General features: G+C 38.7%; 1 protein-coding gene across 3 annotated transcripts in view; it reads right to left on the reverse strand.

Annotated features, from left to right (window-relative positions):
* Positions 1-18,736, reverse strand: part of LOC140907610 (putative acyl-CoA dehydrogenase 6) — a 143,809-nt gene that overhangs the window by 106,215 nt on the left and 18,858 nt on the right. For all 3 annotated transcript variants that reach the window (XM_073333921.2, XM_073333924.1, XM_073333922.2), the window contains exon 2: positions 2,825-2,945. In XM_073333921.2, coding sequence (XP_073190022.1) covers positions 2,825-2,945 — 121 coding nt within the window. The remainder of the gene's footprint in view (positions 1-2,824; positions 2,946-18,736) is intronic.

The following is an 18,736-nucleotide window of genomic DNA, read 5'->3' on the forward strand; positions in this document are numbered from 1 at the left end:
TTTGATGAGGCGGGAGAGACTTTTTTCTGTTTGTTTTGTTCCTAACCTCCACTCCTTAATGTTCTGAGGACATCCTACATATTGTACTCATTCATTTTCTTGAATAGATATCTAATTTTTAGTCAGGCTGGCCTCGAAGCCTTTACCCCAAACCTGAATCAAACTCAAACCAAACTTTTCTTTTTAAAATCTATTATTTACTTGAAAGGTGTTGGTAGGTGCAGAAAAAAAAATCATACATTACACAAAGTCAGAGATATAAGCCACATTTCATCCAGCTACTAAACTCACCAAACTTCAGATGAGTTCACATCTAAGGCTTTTGAATTAGGCCCATCTCTAAGTAACATATCACAAAGATAATACTGCATGCCTTGAGTGTTTCCTTCATTACTATCTCCTTTTGTCTCCACTGATTTGAACAGTTAACTTCTCCAGTCCCACAGTTTTTCCAGCTGCTGTGGTCCCTGTAAAGCTGACCTCATGTCTTGTACCTTGAAATATTTGTACATGTAGAAAAAGTAGAACCTGTAATACAATGGATACAGGACTGGCCTGGAAGTCAGGAGACATGGGATCTATTTCTGTCTCTCACTCTAAACATCTATCTGACATTGGGCAAGTCACTGCACCTCTTTCAGCCACTGTTTCCCCGCCCACTTGTCTGTCTTGACTAGTTAGACTGTAAGCTCTTTGGAACAGGACTGTATCTGCATATGTGTTTATACAGTGTCTAGCACAATGAGGCACCAATATAGGTTGAGACACTACTGTAATACAAATAATAATTAGGGCTTTCAATTAATTGTAGTTAACTCATGCAATTAACTCAAAAAATTAATTGCAATTTATCACAGTTTTAATCACACTGTTAAACAATAGAATACCAATTTAAATTTATTAAATATTTTCTGGTTTTCAACATTTTCATATATATTGTATTCTGTGTTGTAATTGAAATCAGTGTATATAATTTTTATTACAAATATTTGCACTGTAAAAATGATAAACAAAAGAAATAATGTTTTTCAAATCACCTCATACAAGTACTGTAGTGCAATCTCTTTGTCATGAAAGTTCAACTTTCCAAAATGTAGATTTTTTTTGTTACATAACTGCACTCAAAAACCAAAAAAAATGTAAAACTTCAGAGCCTACAAGTCCACTCAGTCCTACTTCTTATTCAGCCAATCGCTAAGATAAACAAGTTTGTTTACATTTACAGGAGATAATGCTGCCCACTACATTTACAGGAGATAATGCTGCCCACTTTCACCAGAAAGTGAGAACAGGCATTCGCATGGCACTTTTGTATCCGCATTGCAAGGTATTTACGTGCCAGATATGCTAAACATTTGTATATCCCATCATGCTTCAGCCACCATTCCAGAGGACATACTTCCATGCTGATGGCGCTCGTTAAAAAAATAATGCATTAATTAAATTTGTGACTGAACTCCTTGGGGGAGTATTGTATGTCCCCTTTTAAGAGTACTCACAAAGTGCATTTAGCAACATATGCCTCTTTCCTGGATCCATGCTATCACTTAAATGTGACCTCAGAAGCAGAATGACTGAATCTCAATTTTGTGTAATTTAAATATAAGATGTATTATGCATCTATCATTTAAATTATGCTAAAAGCTGGGACACGTAGAAGTGAACTACATGAAAATAAACCCCATGTAGTGTACAAAATACTAAGTTTTTGTTTCATTTTACTCCGTAACTAAATGAGAAAAAACATTTACTGCACACAAAAGCCAACATTTTTAAATGTGAATACTCAACGTTTCTGTCTTTGAGCCAGTTCTTTCTAGCAATCCATAGTGAGTTTATTAGACTAAATATAGACACGTATGTTTCCTAGTATGGCCTGCTCATTCAGCATGTACCAGTGAGGTGCATTTAAAAAATTCATTTCTGTTACCAGTTCCAGTGGTATTTCCAATTTTAAGTATGTAGAATATCATTAGAATGAGTAACATCTTTAATACTGGAATTAATTAAGGGTTTCTACTCTATATTAAAACACTACAAATCACAAATCCCACTACAAATCACAACCAAATCCTAATTTAGTATCTCTATAGCAGGCAAAACCAAATCCCCGGATTTGAATGCACCAACTTGGAGAGAGTGGAGCGAGTAGGGACAGGCCATAGACACAATAGCCACATCTGAATCTGAACTTTCCCAAAGTCCAGGTGTTCAGATTCAGTCTATAACAGACAGATATTAGAACTAAGTGATTTAAGAGTCTGAGTCCTATTTTCAAAAGTGAAAATCAATGGGACTTAGTTTCCCAAGTAGAACCATGTGAATAACTGATTTTTCGATTTACTGGGCTTTCTGAACAAAATTGGGGAAAAAAAATAATTTTGGGTCAACTTGAAATGAAATGTTTCCAAATGTTCAGCAAACTGAAAACTTGGAAAAAAAAATTAGTTTAGGGTCAAAAGAAATGTTTGTTTATTTTTTGAATTTTTTAAAACTTTTTAAAAATTAATAAAATTAAAGTAAATTTCTAAATGGAAACTCATTTCAATTTGAAAAATGTCATTGTTTCATTCTGAAAGGGTTTTTTTTTAATGAAAACAACTTGGTGAATTTGACACACATTTGCAAAATGTCTGTCAACCTCAAACTGCATTCTTGCAGTGAAAAAAGTTTCAACCAAAATATTCACCCAGCTGTACTTCCCCAAGTGCCTTCAACATGTCTGAAAACAATATATAAGATGCTTTTGAAAATTTTACCCAAGATTTCAGATGCAGGTTTTGGTTTTGGTCAATATCTATTAAAATGAATGTAAAGATTTTACCTGTTGGTTTGTTAACTCCAAGGAATCCAGCTTGTCCTAGAATTTTAAATACTTTGTGTGCTGGAAATTGTCCTTCTTCTTCCCATTTGTCCACAAATGGGTTAATCTCCTTGTCAATAATCTGCATTTGGAAAACAAATTTAAAAAATACGTTTAACGCAGAATGGCACTAGTAAAATTTTGAAAATCCATGAGTTTGCTTTCTGCTGGATACATTAATCTCCATGGCTTACAGTTGATGTCCATTAAAATTGCAAATAAGGGCATGATACAAATGTAAATCCATTCTTTAGAAAGTAGAAATGCTGACTGCATGAGGAGTTGTTATGAAAAGAAAAACGCTAGAACCCATGAGAAATGGAAACTATCCCTATTTTTGCTACATCCAAATTAGTTTCTACGCGGCAATATGAAGGAAGGCTTACACCAACCTCAGATGATTAACTTTCATGTGAAGGATGCAAATTACTTGGACTGGCTATGCACAATGATTTCATACACTACAAATAATAGCAGTGACAAAGGCCAAGCCACAAATGAAGACAGCCACAGAGAGGGGTCAAAATTGCTAAACCGCTGGTTCTCAAACTTCTGTACTGGTGACCCCTTTCACATAACAAGCCTCTGAGTGCGACCCCCTTTGTAAATTAAAAACACTTTTTAATATATTTAATATCATTATAAATGCTGGAGGCAAAGCAGGGTTTGGGGTGGAAGCTGACAGCTCACGATCCCCCCATGTAATAACCTCGCAACCCCCTGAGGGGTCCCGACCTCCCAGTTTGAGAACCCCTGGGCTAAACTAACCGACCAGTCACAAAGGAATTCCTTGCCTAACTTGACCTAGACCCACGGTCCCTATTAATCTGCAGCATTCTGGCTCTTGTTCCTGTTCCATGGTATACATCTCATGCAGAGGAGGACATTCAGACTGGCATCTGCTAATGAGATCCCAATATGGGATGCCCACACCCTCTACCATCCCAGATATAAGCTTAGTGCTATTAGCTCTTAAATAAAACCAGTCAAAGGGATACACATGCAAAAATAGGATTGGGGTGAAGGAGATGGAAATACATTGGGCCAGCTCCTAGTTCATGCTCAGGCCTATTTGTGTCATGGAGCCTAAATGGGCAGCTGAGGACCCTCCTAGCATTGGGAAATCCTCGACTGACATAGAGCCAACATAGCTAGCTCCAGACTACCCACTCCCATTGTAGCATGCGTGGTTGGGTTGTGACCAGAGTGCAGAATACTTCAGCAATGCCTGCCCATGCCCAGTATAAACAATGGCCCAGACTGGTCTCTTACTAGCCAGCATAATTTGAAGCAGTCTTCAAACTGCTCTAAATTATGCAGGGGTAATTGACGATGGGACATAAGCCACGTCTGCTCCTACACCAATTCTTCAGGGCACATGAAGACTGAACACATTAAATATCACACATAGGTAGGGCCTTATCAAAAATCACAGCTGTGAAAAATGTATCACAGACTGTGAAATCAGACCTGCCCCATGAAATCTAGCTATTGGATGGGAGGGGAGGGGAGGAGGGCGGCTGCAGGCGCCCCGGCTTGTGGGGCTCCTACTGTGCCCTGGCTACAGCTGCTAGTCACCTCCAAGCTGGGGAGGAACAGGACTTACTCTTCCCCTGAACAGCTGCTCTCAGGGAGAGATCAGACCCACCCCCAGGTGCCTACCCTGGAGCTTCCTGCAGCTGCAGGAGGTTACTGGAGGTGGAGATGGGTCTGATCTCCCGCATGCTGCTGAGAGCACCCTGCAGCTGCATGAGGTACCCGAAAGTGAGTCTGCTCTCCCTCAGAGAGCGGCCGTGCAGGGGAAGAGCAAATCCTGTCCCTCCCCAGCCCGGCCGGGACTAGCAGCTAGGAGCCCATGGCTGGGACACTCCAAGCAGCACGGTGGAGATCAGGCCCACCTCCACCTCTGGGAATCTCCTGTAGCTGCAGGAAGCTCCGGGCTGCGGCTTTCAGAGCCCAGCTTTGAAGGAATTGCAGAAGTGAGGGTAGCAATCCCACAACCCCTCTACAACAACTTTATTACCACCCCACAACTTCCTTTTGGGCTGGGAACCCCATGGTTACACCACCATGAAATTTCAGATGTAAATATCTGAAAACATGAAACATGAGCATGAATTTTTAGGGCGCTACAAATAAGAGGTCCAAGTTAAACACACACACACTTTGGAATAAAAAAGTTGTACTATTTTTAATAAGGATAAAGACAGATTTTTAATCCATGAAGGAGATTTTACTCCTCTCCAAAATAATGATGTATTATAATATACACTTCATTTATTATTCCAAGTGTTTACCTTTCCCAGTCTTTTGTCCATACCAAATAAATACGTCCTGTAGTGATAACTACTTCTTAATCTGGAAATAAATACTTACTGCTTCCCAAATCACTAGGCTGAGAAGGATGGGACCCTGTGGAGTTTCATTTTGAGAGATTTAGTTTTTGTACAGTCTTAAAAGAATCTCAGTCCATCCACACCAGCTTCCTGCTCTACAGCTGGCCAAGGAACACTGGATACCTCACATCAGGCAGCAAAAATTATTATTTCACTCCTAACACCATATTCTGTGAAACAATTACATTGGATGTTTAATTTATTAAATTATTTATAATCTCTCTCATATGAACATTGTTGATCACATGATTAGCAAGAACAAAAATAAACTGCACTTCCCTCTTCCCATGTTGTATCTAGGACAGACTTCCACTATGTTTATAAATTTTCATTTCAGATACTTAAATACTCAAGATATAGACCCTTAATGTTGAGTTTGCTGTAGAAAAGTATAATTTTTTATCAATAGTGTTCTTTGTTTGTGAGACTTCACTTGATAGCGTCCAGGAAAATGGCCGGAAGCGACTACTAACTATGAACAGAAATCTACCCTAATGTTTTGATAGAGCTCAGCAAACGTAGGAAGTAGATGTTCTAGAATTGTTCCCTGTGTACTATAACCATTGGGACTGAGTCCAGCGCTGCAGCCATCTGCATGTATTAGAAGTCAATGAAGTCAATGGAATGATTGCAGCATCAAACTCATTTACATTTTCCATCAGTTTTGCAGCAACAAAAGCTTGTTAAGAATGACAATACTGTCCTCTTGTTTAGGGTGACAGCATAAGAATTTATCTTAAGTACAGTGTACACATTTTCCTCATACTGCCCCACCAGAGTGTCACAATTCAAACCCAGAGGCATAATCTCTGTAAAGGAGAAGAGGGTCAGTTTGCATACCAATGCAAGCTCCTGTCCCTCTGTGGAGACTGCCTGCAAGAGTGATACCACAGTCAATATCAATTGTTATTCTTTTAAAAAAACATGGATAGGTGTCCACTAGGAAACTGATCAAGCCAACAAACTCATATAATGTCAGATGACGTTAACAACAACAAACCTTTTTATAAAGTAATCTGTACTAAACTGTATCAAAAACAGCATCTGTAGCTCAGTGTTCAGGAAAGGAGAAATGGGAGGAAACAGGCAGCGTTGTTGCTTTTTTGGTTTGGGGTTTTCTTGTTGTTGTTGTTATAAATTATTCCAGCATACAAGTAAAACAAACACATGGATATTCACCTTCAGAACATCCCCAGGTAGTGCCTCATGAAACTACAGCATATTGCACTGTCTATTTGACTGTCCAGACTAACATATCCCTTACGTTGGGGTGAATATTTGCTTAATACTAAATACTATTTCTGATAAGATTAAAAATATTATGTGGCATAACTTATTTCTACCAACATACAGTAGGTTTTCCTGTTTTGGCCAAAAACACACACATTTCTTCATGATTTTACTATGGCAAATTAATGTCAACAAAACACATTCTGAACATGACAAAACAGGTTTAGTTGGACGGAACAACTCTTCCCTTTGTATATCTACTTCCCAAATACAAAAACTGAACAGATCTGTATGCATCCTATAACTGGGGGTGGGAGTGGAGAATCTTAATCCAGCATTTTTAAAAAATGTGGTATAGATTACTGCCAAAAGTTTCATATGAAAATAATTTTTTACTCAGAAATTTTAATTATGTATTTCTTAAATTGAAAAAAATAATCTCCGGGATTTCACTCAGCACACCAATCTGTAGTTAGCCCTGCAACTCTATACTGCTTCTAGGAAAAATTATTAACTTTGTTAAATTATTTAACTTTGTTAAATTCTCACTGCATTCTGTAACAAGCATACTGTTCCTACAAGAGCAAAAAATGTAATCAAATGAATTTTGGCACTGGAAGTAAAAATAAATGTCTTTTAGTGACTAAAGATCTTTTCCTGTTAGTCACCATGGAGCTCAGCTTCCATGTAGCTATTTGAGATTCAAAGCTAAAACAATATATAAACCACAACTTTTAACCTTTGCAAGCATTGTACTTATTACTTCTTATCCCTCATTTTACTACTTCTTATACCTCATTTTATACTATTATTGTACAAAGTATTTTTGTCCATGGTTAGCAGGCTAACATTATACTGAGTGGAAATCTTACATAAAAATACTGAATTCAAAATAACACTTTCACAAGTTCAGGAATATAATTAAATCTTCCAGTAAGTCCTGTTCAACTAAAATGAGAGGGAATTTGAAAGGTAAGAGATATTGTATAAATTAATAGGCTATTTAATTGCATTCTGTGGTGCCATATAAGTATACCATGTCAGTTCTGATATTAACAGATTTCAGTTCAAAGGCTCTAACTTGATTAGAAAAAAGATCACTCCAGTTAACATTATGACAACATAATTAAAGAAGTCTCTGTAACTTAATTTAGTGAAAAAATTCACATGAATAGAAAAGCAACAAACTAAACTAATTAACATTCTTAACTAATAACTTATTGATCACTGGAAAAAACATCAAACAAGTGAATTGGGAGAACTGGACAGTTCAGGGGATTGGCAGTGGGCTACAGAGCCTTTTACCTCTAGCATTCGGCACAAGCAATACATTTGCTCTAAGGAGAATAATTAAGTAAATAAATAGTCTACAGTATGGGGTGGGGGGTTGGCATATCCTAGAAAACCTGTAAATATTTGTAATAGCTGATGATGCATTATAATTGTTCTAATCACACTACAGCTACTAGTATTTCATGTAAAAACTACTCAGACAAGCATCAAGGGCGCAACAAAATTTCCTAGATGGCCATCACCATTTTTATTGTACCAGGACACTATTAATTCATTTAAAACTACCAACAAATAAGTGTTTCTTATGGTTTTGATTACACACCGTATGTAGTACTTTCCTTGCTCAGATGTTCAGGATAACCCTGACTGTTCATAAAAACTTCTGCAGAGCATCACTGGCTTTCTGAACTTGGAAGCCAGGCTGTATCAATATGTTGCATTAGCAATGTGATGGACTAAGCAGTGAAGCTATAACCCAGAGCATCCCTACATTTGACATACATTCATGGAAGAAGAACAGGAGTACTTGTGGCACCTTAGAGACTAACAAATTTATTTGAGCATAAGCTTTCGTGGGTTACAGCCCACCTCATCCGATGCACAGAATGGAACATATCGTAAGAAGATATATATATATACATACAGAGAAGTTGCCATACAAACTGTGAGAGGCTAATTAGTTAAGATGAGCTATTATCAGCAAGAGAAAAAAACTTTTGTAGTGATAATCAAGATGGCCCATTTAGACAGTTGACAGGAAGGTGTGAGGATACTTAACTTAGGGAAATAGATTCAATATGTGTAATGACCCAGCCACTCCCAGTCTCTATTCAAACCCAAGTTAATGGTATCTACTTTGCATATTAATTCAAGCTCAGCAGTTTCTCATTGGAGTCTGTTTTTGAAGTTTTTCTGTTGCAAAATTGCCACCGTTAAATCTTTTACTGAGTGGCCCGAGAGGTTGAAGTGTTCTCCTACCAGTTTTTTAATGTTATGATTCCTGAGGTCAGATTTGTGTCCATTTATTCTTTTGTGTAGAGCCTGTCCGGTTTGGCCAATGTACACGGCAGAGGGGCATTGCTGGCACATGATGGCATATATCACATTGGTAGATGTGCAGGTGAACAAGCCCCTGATGGCGTGGCTAATGTGATTAGGTCCTATGATGAGTTTCAGAGTAACAGCCGTGTTAGTCTGTATTCGCAAAAAGAAAAGGAGTACTTGTGGCACCTTAGTGACTAACCAATTTATTTGAGCATAATCTTTTGTGAGCTGTAGCTTTTTGGGTCCTATGATGGTGTCATTTGAATAAATAGGTGGACAGAGTTGGCATCAGGCTTTGTTGCAAGGATAGGTTCCTGGGTTAATGTTTTTGTTTTGTGGCGTGTGGTTGCTGGAGAGTATTTGCTTCAGGTTGGGGGGCTGTCTGTAAGCAAGGACTGGTCTGTCTCCCAAGATCTGTGAGAGTGAGGGATCATTTTTCAGGATAGGCTGTAAATCTTTGATGATGCGCTGGAGAGGTTTTAGTTGGGGGCTGAAGAGGACAGCTAGTGACGTTCTGTTATTTTCTTTGTTGGGCCTGTCCTGTAGTAGGTGACTTCTGGGTATCCTTCTGGCTCTGACAATCTGTTTCTTCACTTCAGCAGGTGGGTATTGTAGTTTTAAGAATGCTTGATAAAGATCTTGTAGGTGTTTGTCTCTGTCTGACAGGTTGGAGCAAATGTGGTTGTATCTTACAGCTTGGCTGTAGACAATGGATCGTGTGGTATGTCCTGGATGGAAGCTGGAGGCATGTAGGTAAGTATAGCGGTCAGTAGGTTTCTGATATGGGGTGGTGTTTATGTGATCATCGCTTATTAGCACAGTAGTATCCAGGAAATGGACCGCTTGTGTGGATTGGTCTAGGCTGAGGTTGATGGTGGGATAGAAATTGTTGAAATCATGGTGGAATTCCTCAAGGGCTTCTTTTCCATGGGTCCAGATGATGAAGATGTCATCAATGTAGCGCAAGTAGAGTAGAGGTGTTAGGGGACGAGAGCTAAGGAAGCGCTGTTGCTATTTCATGGAGTTTAAGTGAATTGCTTTTTGGGAGGGGGTTGCCTTCCTGCCAAACAAGCAGTGGGTTCCACCTTCAGAAACTGCAGAGCCAAGGGATTCCACATGAGGCAGAGAGTCTTGGAGCCCCAAATCATACACTCCTACACTCCCTGGCCATGGCTTCCGCTGGGATCCCCCCTTAAAAACAGTCATCTGGCATATAGGAGCTCTTTAAAAGAAGTAACAATATGGGCCCATACTACCATTTCCAGAAAATCTGTGGAGCTGGGGGGTCCGATTAGCGACCGCCCCAGACTCCTTTCCCAGCCGGATGGTTCCTTGCAGATTCTGCAGACAGCACTCTTTGGCATTCCAGGAATACAGTGTAATACTGTGGAGGTCATCCTCTATGTGAGAAAGACAAGATGCACATGTGGAAGACTCTTTATTACAGGCAGATTGGCACCAGGGGGTTAATCTGTGCCTATGATTATATTTGTTTGTCTAGCCAAAAGTATGAATTGGCATCTCTGTACATGCACCTATATTGAATGTAAATGCTTCAAAGACAACTATCTGAGTAATGGATTTCAGGATTAGGCCCAATGATTAAAGACGTCTGTGTACCCTTTCGAACTGTCACCAGGAGGCCTCTGAGATACAGGCCAAGAAAACAATTTCCGTGGGAAGACAGGTTTAATTGGGAAAAGGTCATTTTACGTGCAGACATCTGTTCCATGACCTTGTGAAAGATGATTGGCACAAATAAAGCCATTCAGCAATGATATTTTAAAAGAAGAAGATCCACATTACTAAAAGAGAGCAAAAAAAAATAGCTATTAGAATCTTCAATTTAGACTTTTTCAAATTATTACTATCGTTCACTTCTACAAACACAAAACTGGCCAACTTTAAAATTATAATCTGGAAGGGACTGATTTCTAAATATTTTTAAACCTATCATCAAGAAACTAAATAATAATGTGTGTGTGGTACCCAAAAATCTGAAGGCAACAGAATAAAAACAACAGCTAATGACCCCAACTCAGGAAAGGATTTAAGCATCTGCCCAACTTTAAAAAGAACTGGTAGAATTTCTTCTGTGGGGAGTGGTGTGTTTCACAAAATAAATTTAAAAGAAAACACTTTTTCATTTTGTTCAATTTTTTCACTGTGAAATAATGAAAAAATTTAAAAAAATATTTCTCAGAATATGTTTTTTTATTTTGTTTAGGAAAAAAAAATATTTTTCCCTTTCCCGATTCTTTTAAGTTTTTCCTCTGGAAAAGTAATGTGGAAAATCTTTTAAATTTCCACATTTTTCAAGGGAAAAGTATAAATGAGTGTTTTTTTCCCTCCCACTCTCCCTCGTTTTTACTTTTTCCACTGAAAAAATGGGGGTTAGTAAAAAATTGCGAGAGGTGAATTTTACAATAATTTTAAATAAAAAATTTCAAAAATACCAAATTTCAGTATTTTGTTTCAAAATCTTTTGTTTAGCATTTTTTTTCAAAATAAAAACCCCCAAATTTGTTGAAAACCGTTTTTTCCCTTAAAAAATCATTTTTCATGAAACACCATTTTTCTATGAAAAATATTTTGAACAGCTCTATTTTAAGCATGTGAATAGTCTGATTGGCTTTAATGAAACAACTCATGTGATTAAAAGAGAGCCACATGCTAAAATACCTTGCTGAATATGGGCCTTAAGGGGTAAGCTATTAATGACAGGGACCTCTTATGTTTGGTACACTTCACCCACTGTACAGTGCTGTATACATTAATTGCATTGTTTTATTATTTATTCAGCACCTAAAAATGTGATTAAGACCTTTAGAAAAATGACAGACACATTTCATGTAATACAATTACCTAGGCTTGTTATGTCCTGAAGGTTCTATCCTATCGGAACATAGACATGTATATGAAAATACAGATATACACCAAAAAATGTAAGTTACTCAGACTCAGATAATTTCCACCACACCTTTCTGTTTGTGGGATGTCAGACTGAGGTGATAAGAATCAGGGAGGCAAGTGACATTGCAGCAAGTGAAGGGTGGCAGCGGAAAGTCACTTGGTTGTTGACTGAAGAAGTCCTGAGGTGCCCAGTGATGTACTGAGCTTGCAGTAGTACAGCCTGTGATGTTATAGGGTATGTCGAGACTGCAGCTGGGAGGTGTGATTCCCAGCACAGACAGGCAGGCAGATATTGCGGCACAGGTGGCAGGTCGGGCTAAGCACCAAAGCTCATGCCCAGGGGGTTGGGCAGGCTTGGACTCGGGAGGCTAGGGTGAGCCGCTACCCATGCCACACGTCCAAACTACTTTTAGTGTGCTAGCTGAAGCAGAACTATCATAAGTCTGTCTGCCTGCACTGGGAATCGCACTTCCCAGCTGCAATGTAGACATACCTAGTGGGGCAACATACAGGAGTACAGAGGCTGTGAAGCTGTTACTCCATGAGAGTATGATTCTTTGAAGGTCCAATTCTGAAAAGACTGTGCAAGTGGTTAATAGGGACAGCCTTGGGGTTACTACTGAGGCCTGAGGTATCCCTTTGATATAATGGGTGAGAAAGGAGAAAAAGGGTGCACAGGCCTGGCTCACTCCAATTTTCCTTGCTTTTATTGGAGATGGTTGTGGCTGAGTCTCAGCTTCCAGAGGAATTGTAGGATTTGAAGACTGACCTGTGCTAACAACAATGGGGGCTGGAGTAGAAAGGTCAATTTATATCCTTACAAATAATTATAATTAATGAATAATAATACCATCCCATAAAACTCTTAGTATTCCTTTGGACATCATCGGTTATGCCGATGCCCCAGCAGTAAACAGAAGAATGCTGTCTCCTACAGCACTAAAAATGCAATGATCAGCAAATGTTGGAATAAACTGTTAGTGAATGAAATTGTATTTTCTAATCCTAAAAGAAAAAATAAAGACCAAAAAACCCTAATGTAATATACCTCATTATTTATTTTTTATAAAAACACATTTTCAGCGGAAAGGCACACACAACAGATCCTATAATAAGGGTCATGGAATTTCTTCCTCTCCATTCATACAGCAATAATTGGACAGGGTTCTGTTTAAACCATTTAGTATCCTCCCTTTTACTGCCGCATGTTTCACTATACTGTACATAAAGTATAATTATGTTTACTGATTCAGAGGTTAAAATATTGCAAATCTCCTTTTTGTTCCCATACTTCAATCTACCTGTTTTCATTACAAAAAATATATAAAAATATATAAAAATTCCAGATTGTGAAACCCAAAAACTCACAAATGATTTTAGTCACTGCAAATGCCAATTCAATTTTACTACTACTATGAATCAATTTCCAGTATCTAAGATACATTCTTGTGTGCAAGACACAGCCACTCTATCAGGTCATTTGAGTAGATATTGCAACCTCACAGGCACTATTAATCTCCAGTTTTCAGTTATAATTCCTGACAATATATCAAATATGTAAGGATGATACAAAAACCCATATTTACATCAAAGCTGTTTTGGTTCTTTGATCCAGTGCTGTTCTTCCAAAGAAACAAAAAGGATTAACAAAAAGTAGCAAAGAACAGTGGCTCTCAACTTTTCCAGACTACTGTACTCCTTTCTGGAGTCTGATTTGTCTTGTCTACCCCCAAGTTTCACCTCACTTAAAAACTATTTTCTTACAAAATCAGACATAAAAATCAAAAGTATCACAACACACTATTACTGAAAAATTGCTTATGTTCTCATTCTTACCATATAATTATAAAATAAGTTAATTGGAATATAAATATTATACTTACATTTCTGTGTATAGTATATAGAGCAGTATAAACAAGACATTGTCCATATGAAATTTTAGTTTGTACTGACTTCACTAGTACTTTTTATGTAGACTGTTGTAAAACTTGGCAAATATCTGGATGAGCTGAGTATCCAACCCCCCCACCGGAAGACCTCTGTGCACTCCCAGGGGTATGCCTACCCCTTATTGAGAACCACTGCCATAGAATACCCAGTTACAAAATGTCCTGAGAGCACCCAACTGGTTAAATATGAATGTTTTGCTCATGATCTACACAGGTTCCTAACGTTCCTTTTTGAACAACGCTTATATTGTATTTTACTAAAGCCATTTCTCCATCTCAGCAATGGTAAAATTATATTACAACTGCTGTGAAATCTGACCACAATGGGCAAAGTTACACATACCATGCAGCTAGACTAGAGTTCTCTTTATATCACTGTGGTAGTCAACTCTGCAGCTTTCAAATCACATATGGCAGTGTTTTCTTCTTAGTTCAGCTGTACAGACAAAACTATTTGGTCAATATTAAGATTAAATTTTTGCATCACTAAAAACTCTGCTGGGGATTTAGAAAGTTTATTTGTATTCAAACTTTTAGCTTTACATTATATACAGAAAGATGATCTAATGATGGTCTCTACAGAGAGCATGTGATAAGTGACAGCTTGGTGTATTCCATATAAATGCAGAGTTAGAGTTACTCCAGTGTTGCTGCAATACTCCCCCCCAACACCTACTGAGGGCCAGAAATCTGTTCAGGTGTTGCTGAATGTCAACATTCTTTAAAGTAAGAATAGGGGGGATAGAACAGTGAGGAAAACTAAAAAGATTTTGGAAGAACAGCTTAAATACTGGAACACCGATCTATACAGATGCTTATTCCCAACCACTGCGGTATCTTAGTGCCTCATATAATTATTAATGTGAGTGCACAAAGTTCTCTTTTTTGCTGTCTCTATTTCAGTCAGCAGGAATTTTTTTGCATGCAGTGTTATTGTGGGAAAAGTCAGGTCACAGAAATTCCCTTTTCCATGTACAACTGGCCAAGAGACTGTGCCCTCCCCCCCCGCCCCCCATTCTGCTGGATTCAGACTTTGCCACAGTGACCACAAATTCTGGCCTTAATTGTAATTCTCTGTGACTAGTAATGAAACAGAAACCCTATAGGAGCTCCATTGGTTCATAATGAATCTGTCTGTCTAACACCACAGACTGCAAAGAACATGTCACCACATAGCTCCACTTTCTTCACTGGCTCTCTGTCAAACACAGTGTCAAACTCAAGTTTAGAATTATCTTCAAAGCCCTCAATAGGACAGCCCAAGCTACCTGATCCAGGACGATGGAGCTAATTTCCAGAACAGGTTGGAAAGACCACAAATCTCACTGCTTTCAAAATAAAATGTAAAACCCACTTTTTGTACCCAGGTCTACTGGGTATCTAGAAACAGTGAGGAATACAGCTGAACTCCAAGGCTGTGGCCAACTTTATGATCTGAGGGTGGACACATTCAGATCATAAGGGTGTTACAGAGGCAATCCATTCTTCAGAGGGATGGATCGCTTGATGATTACCAATTCTGCTCATTTCCTCTGAAGCACCTGGCATTGGCCACTGTCAGAAGACAGGATACTGGGCTAGATGGACCTTAGCCGTTCTTATGTTCAAAGTTCCCCCGCTACCCAACCAACGTCACCCCGTCTTTCTAGAGTGCAGCTGCTAAATCCACGCGTGGCAAGTTTGGTCTCAACCCCTGTCCATAGATAATAGTGTCACTGTCTTCATCTCTCTTATGAGATTTCCATCCATCTTTTTTCTCAGGTGTTTGACACTTCTAGTTACATATCATGATTAACGTATTCCCTTTACTCTTGTAGGTCATAACACAGGTTTGTACTCTGTGCATATTTTTAATATTATTTTACGTAGGATAATGGTCACAGACTCAAGTAAACCAATGGAGCACTCAGTAAGTGAGCTTGCTTAGATTTACAGCAGTCATATTAACATTCAACTCAAGCTGGCGTACCTGGGCCTTACATTCCACAAAGTCTTTTGTTGACTCTCATAAAAAGGTGCAGTCAGTTAGGCCCTGATCCCACCAGGCTTCCTGGGCCCCAGCTTCCACCAGAACTGGCCCCTGGAAGAAACAGACAGCCCTTTATACCTTGCCTGCTGGGCCTGGATTGGCTTCTGCCTGCTCCTAGCTCTTCTAGCCACAGTAGGACTGATTCTCATTGGTTCCAACTGCAGCTGATCCTGGCTGATCTTTCTATGCAGCTCCTGCTCTTCTTCCCCAAAGGAGTGCACCAAGACAGTGGAGCTTCCAGCAGGGGGCAAACAAACACTTGGTACACCTTTTTACAGTAGCAAATTGTAGGTATGGGGGAGTTTATAGAAATCTTTATGATTATCCATCAGTCCTAGCTTACTGGATTAGTAAACCTTTCTTGAATTATTTCTCTCTCCTCATGTAATCTTTCTCTAGGATTTCAGTTAGTCAACCGATGGCACATACAGCAGGAGACAAGAGTTTCCCCGCACTTCTGCTTTTGGATGAAAGGTTCAGAACAGCAGCTTTTCATCTTCCTGTCCCTAACCTACATGTGAGGGATTTCTCTTTGCCCCTCTCAAAAATGCTAAAAACTAATAAAATATACTTTAAGAATCTTATAGGGCAGGTGTAAAGGATTAAAAACTTTGGGTGAAATTCTGGGTCCACTGAAGTCAATGGGAATTTTGCCACTGATATCAATGGGGTCAGGATTTCATCTTTTATATGGCTATATTGTACCTTTGATCTTTAAGTAAAATTCCCCTTGGCATTAATGGAATTAGGATAGATATTCAGTTAGCCCTAGAGTGATTGCCCTTGTTGTTATTTATTTGTATTGCTGTAGTGCCAAGGAGCCCCAGTCATGGACCCCACTGTGCTACCTTGCTGTCTGTACTTGCACAGACAGTCTACGTCTTCTCTCTTTTGTGGATGAGAAGGAACTATTCTAAAAGAGAACTTCAACAACCTCTCCACACATTTAGACGGAAAAGGACAAACATTCATTTTGAAAGAATGTGTACAGAACAAACTGCAGGAGACAATTTTCAGAAACTCAACATACCTGAAATTTAATATTGTGAAAAGTTCATGTGTGTGTCTCCTCTTTGGCTTAAAACCCTTAGTATATTATATACATATTTGCCTTATTCCCTTTTTGTTATGTGCAGTGATAATATACGTCCCCTTCTTTTGCATATTAAAAGCATGTGCATTGTACAGTAAGAAACAGGACATTTACAGAGCTGATTAGCCTTAATTGGACTGATACGGCTAAAGTACTGACTACTGTGTTAAATCTTTGTGACTTTAGGTCACTCTTTCATAATGGTGACAATTAGACATTGATGCCCTCGAATCAGTTCTAATGAGAACTATACTGATACAGTGTGGACCATCAACTTGAGAACACAACATATTTAAAAGTATATTTTTAATTAGGCCCAAAATTCCAAAAGTGGAGATTTTTAAATGAAGATTAGATATTGTCAAAGGAGTAATTATATGCATCTTCTAGTGTATACATATACCTATCTTGCCCAAATTATTTTTTAAAAATCCAGAGAAGAAACTCAGTGTCATTTCTTCTTCAAAGGAGTTAGAGCCTAGTCATAAAATCATAGAAATGTAGGACTGGAAGGGACTTCAGTAGGTCATCCAGTCCAATCCCCGGCACTGACGAAGGACTAATTATTATCTAGACTATCCTTGACAGGGGTTTGTCTAACTTATCCTTAAAATCCTCCAATGACGGTAATTTGTTCCATTACTTAACTTCCCTTACAGTTAGGAAATTTTCGTTAATGTCTAACCTAAATCTCCCTTGATGCAATTTAAGCCTGTCTTCAGTGGTTACATAAAACAATTTATCACCTTCCATTTTGTAACAACCTTTTATGTACCCGAAGACTGTTATGTCCCCCCTCAGTTTTCTCTTCTATAGTATAAACAAAGCAATTTTTTTCAATCTTTCTTCGGAGGTCATGTTCTCTAGACTTTTAATCATTTTTGTTGCTCTCCTCTGGACTTTCTTCAATTTGTCCACATCTTTCCCAAAGTGTGTTGCCCAGAACTGGACAAAATACTCCCCCTGAGGCCTTATCAGTGCTGAGTAGAGCAGAAAAATTACTTCTCATGTTGTGCTTACAACTTTTCTGCTAATACATCGCAGAATGATGTTTGGGTTTTTTGCAACAGTGTTAAAATGTTGACTCATATTTATTTTGTGATCTATTATAATCCCCAGATCCTTTCCTGCAGTACTCCTTCCCAGGCAGTCATGTCCCATTTTATATTTGTACAAATGATTATTCCTTCCTAAGTGTAGTACTTTGCATTTGTCCTTATTGAATTTCATCCTATTTAGTTCAGACCATTTCTCCAGTTTGTCAAGATCATTTTGAATTCTAATCTGTCTTCCAAAGTGCTTGCAATCCCTTCCAGCTTGGCATCACCCACAAACTTTATAAGTGTACTCTCTGTTCCATTATCCAAACCATTTATAAAGATATTGAATAGAACTGGCCACAGGACAGATCCCTGCTGAATTATTTGACATGCCCTTCCAGCTTGATTGTAAACCATTGATAACTGCTCTCTGAATGCAGTTTTCCAACCAGTTATGCACCCACCTTATAATAGGTTCGTCTAGGCCAGGGGTTGGCAACCTTTTAGAAGTGGTGTGCCGAGTCTTCATTTATTCACTGTAATTTAAGGTTTCACGTGCCAATAATACATTTTATCATTTTTTAGAAGGTCTCTCTCTATACGTCTATATATTATATAACTAAACTATTGTCGTATGTAAACAAGGTTTTCAAAATGTTTAAGAAGCTTCATTTAAAATTAAATTAAAATGCTGATCTTACACCGCCGGCCCACTCAGCCCATTGCCAGCCTGGGGTTCCATTCACCTAGGCTGGCAGCAGGCTAAGCGGGGCCTGTGGCTGGGACCCTGGCTGGCAAGGGGCCGGCAGCCAGAACCCCAGACCAGCAGTGGGCTGAGTGGGGCCGGTGGCTGGGACCCCAGACCAGCAGTGAGCTAAGTGGCTCA

This window comes from Lepidochelys kempii, chromosome 2 (assembly GCF_965140285.1).
Source record: "Lepidochelys kempii isolate rLepKem1 chromosome 2, rLepKem1.hap1, whole genome shotgun sequence".
Taxonomy (NCBI): Eukaryota; Metazoa; Chordata; order Testudines; family Cheloniidae; genus Lepidochelys; species Lepidochelys kempii.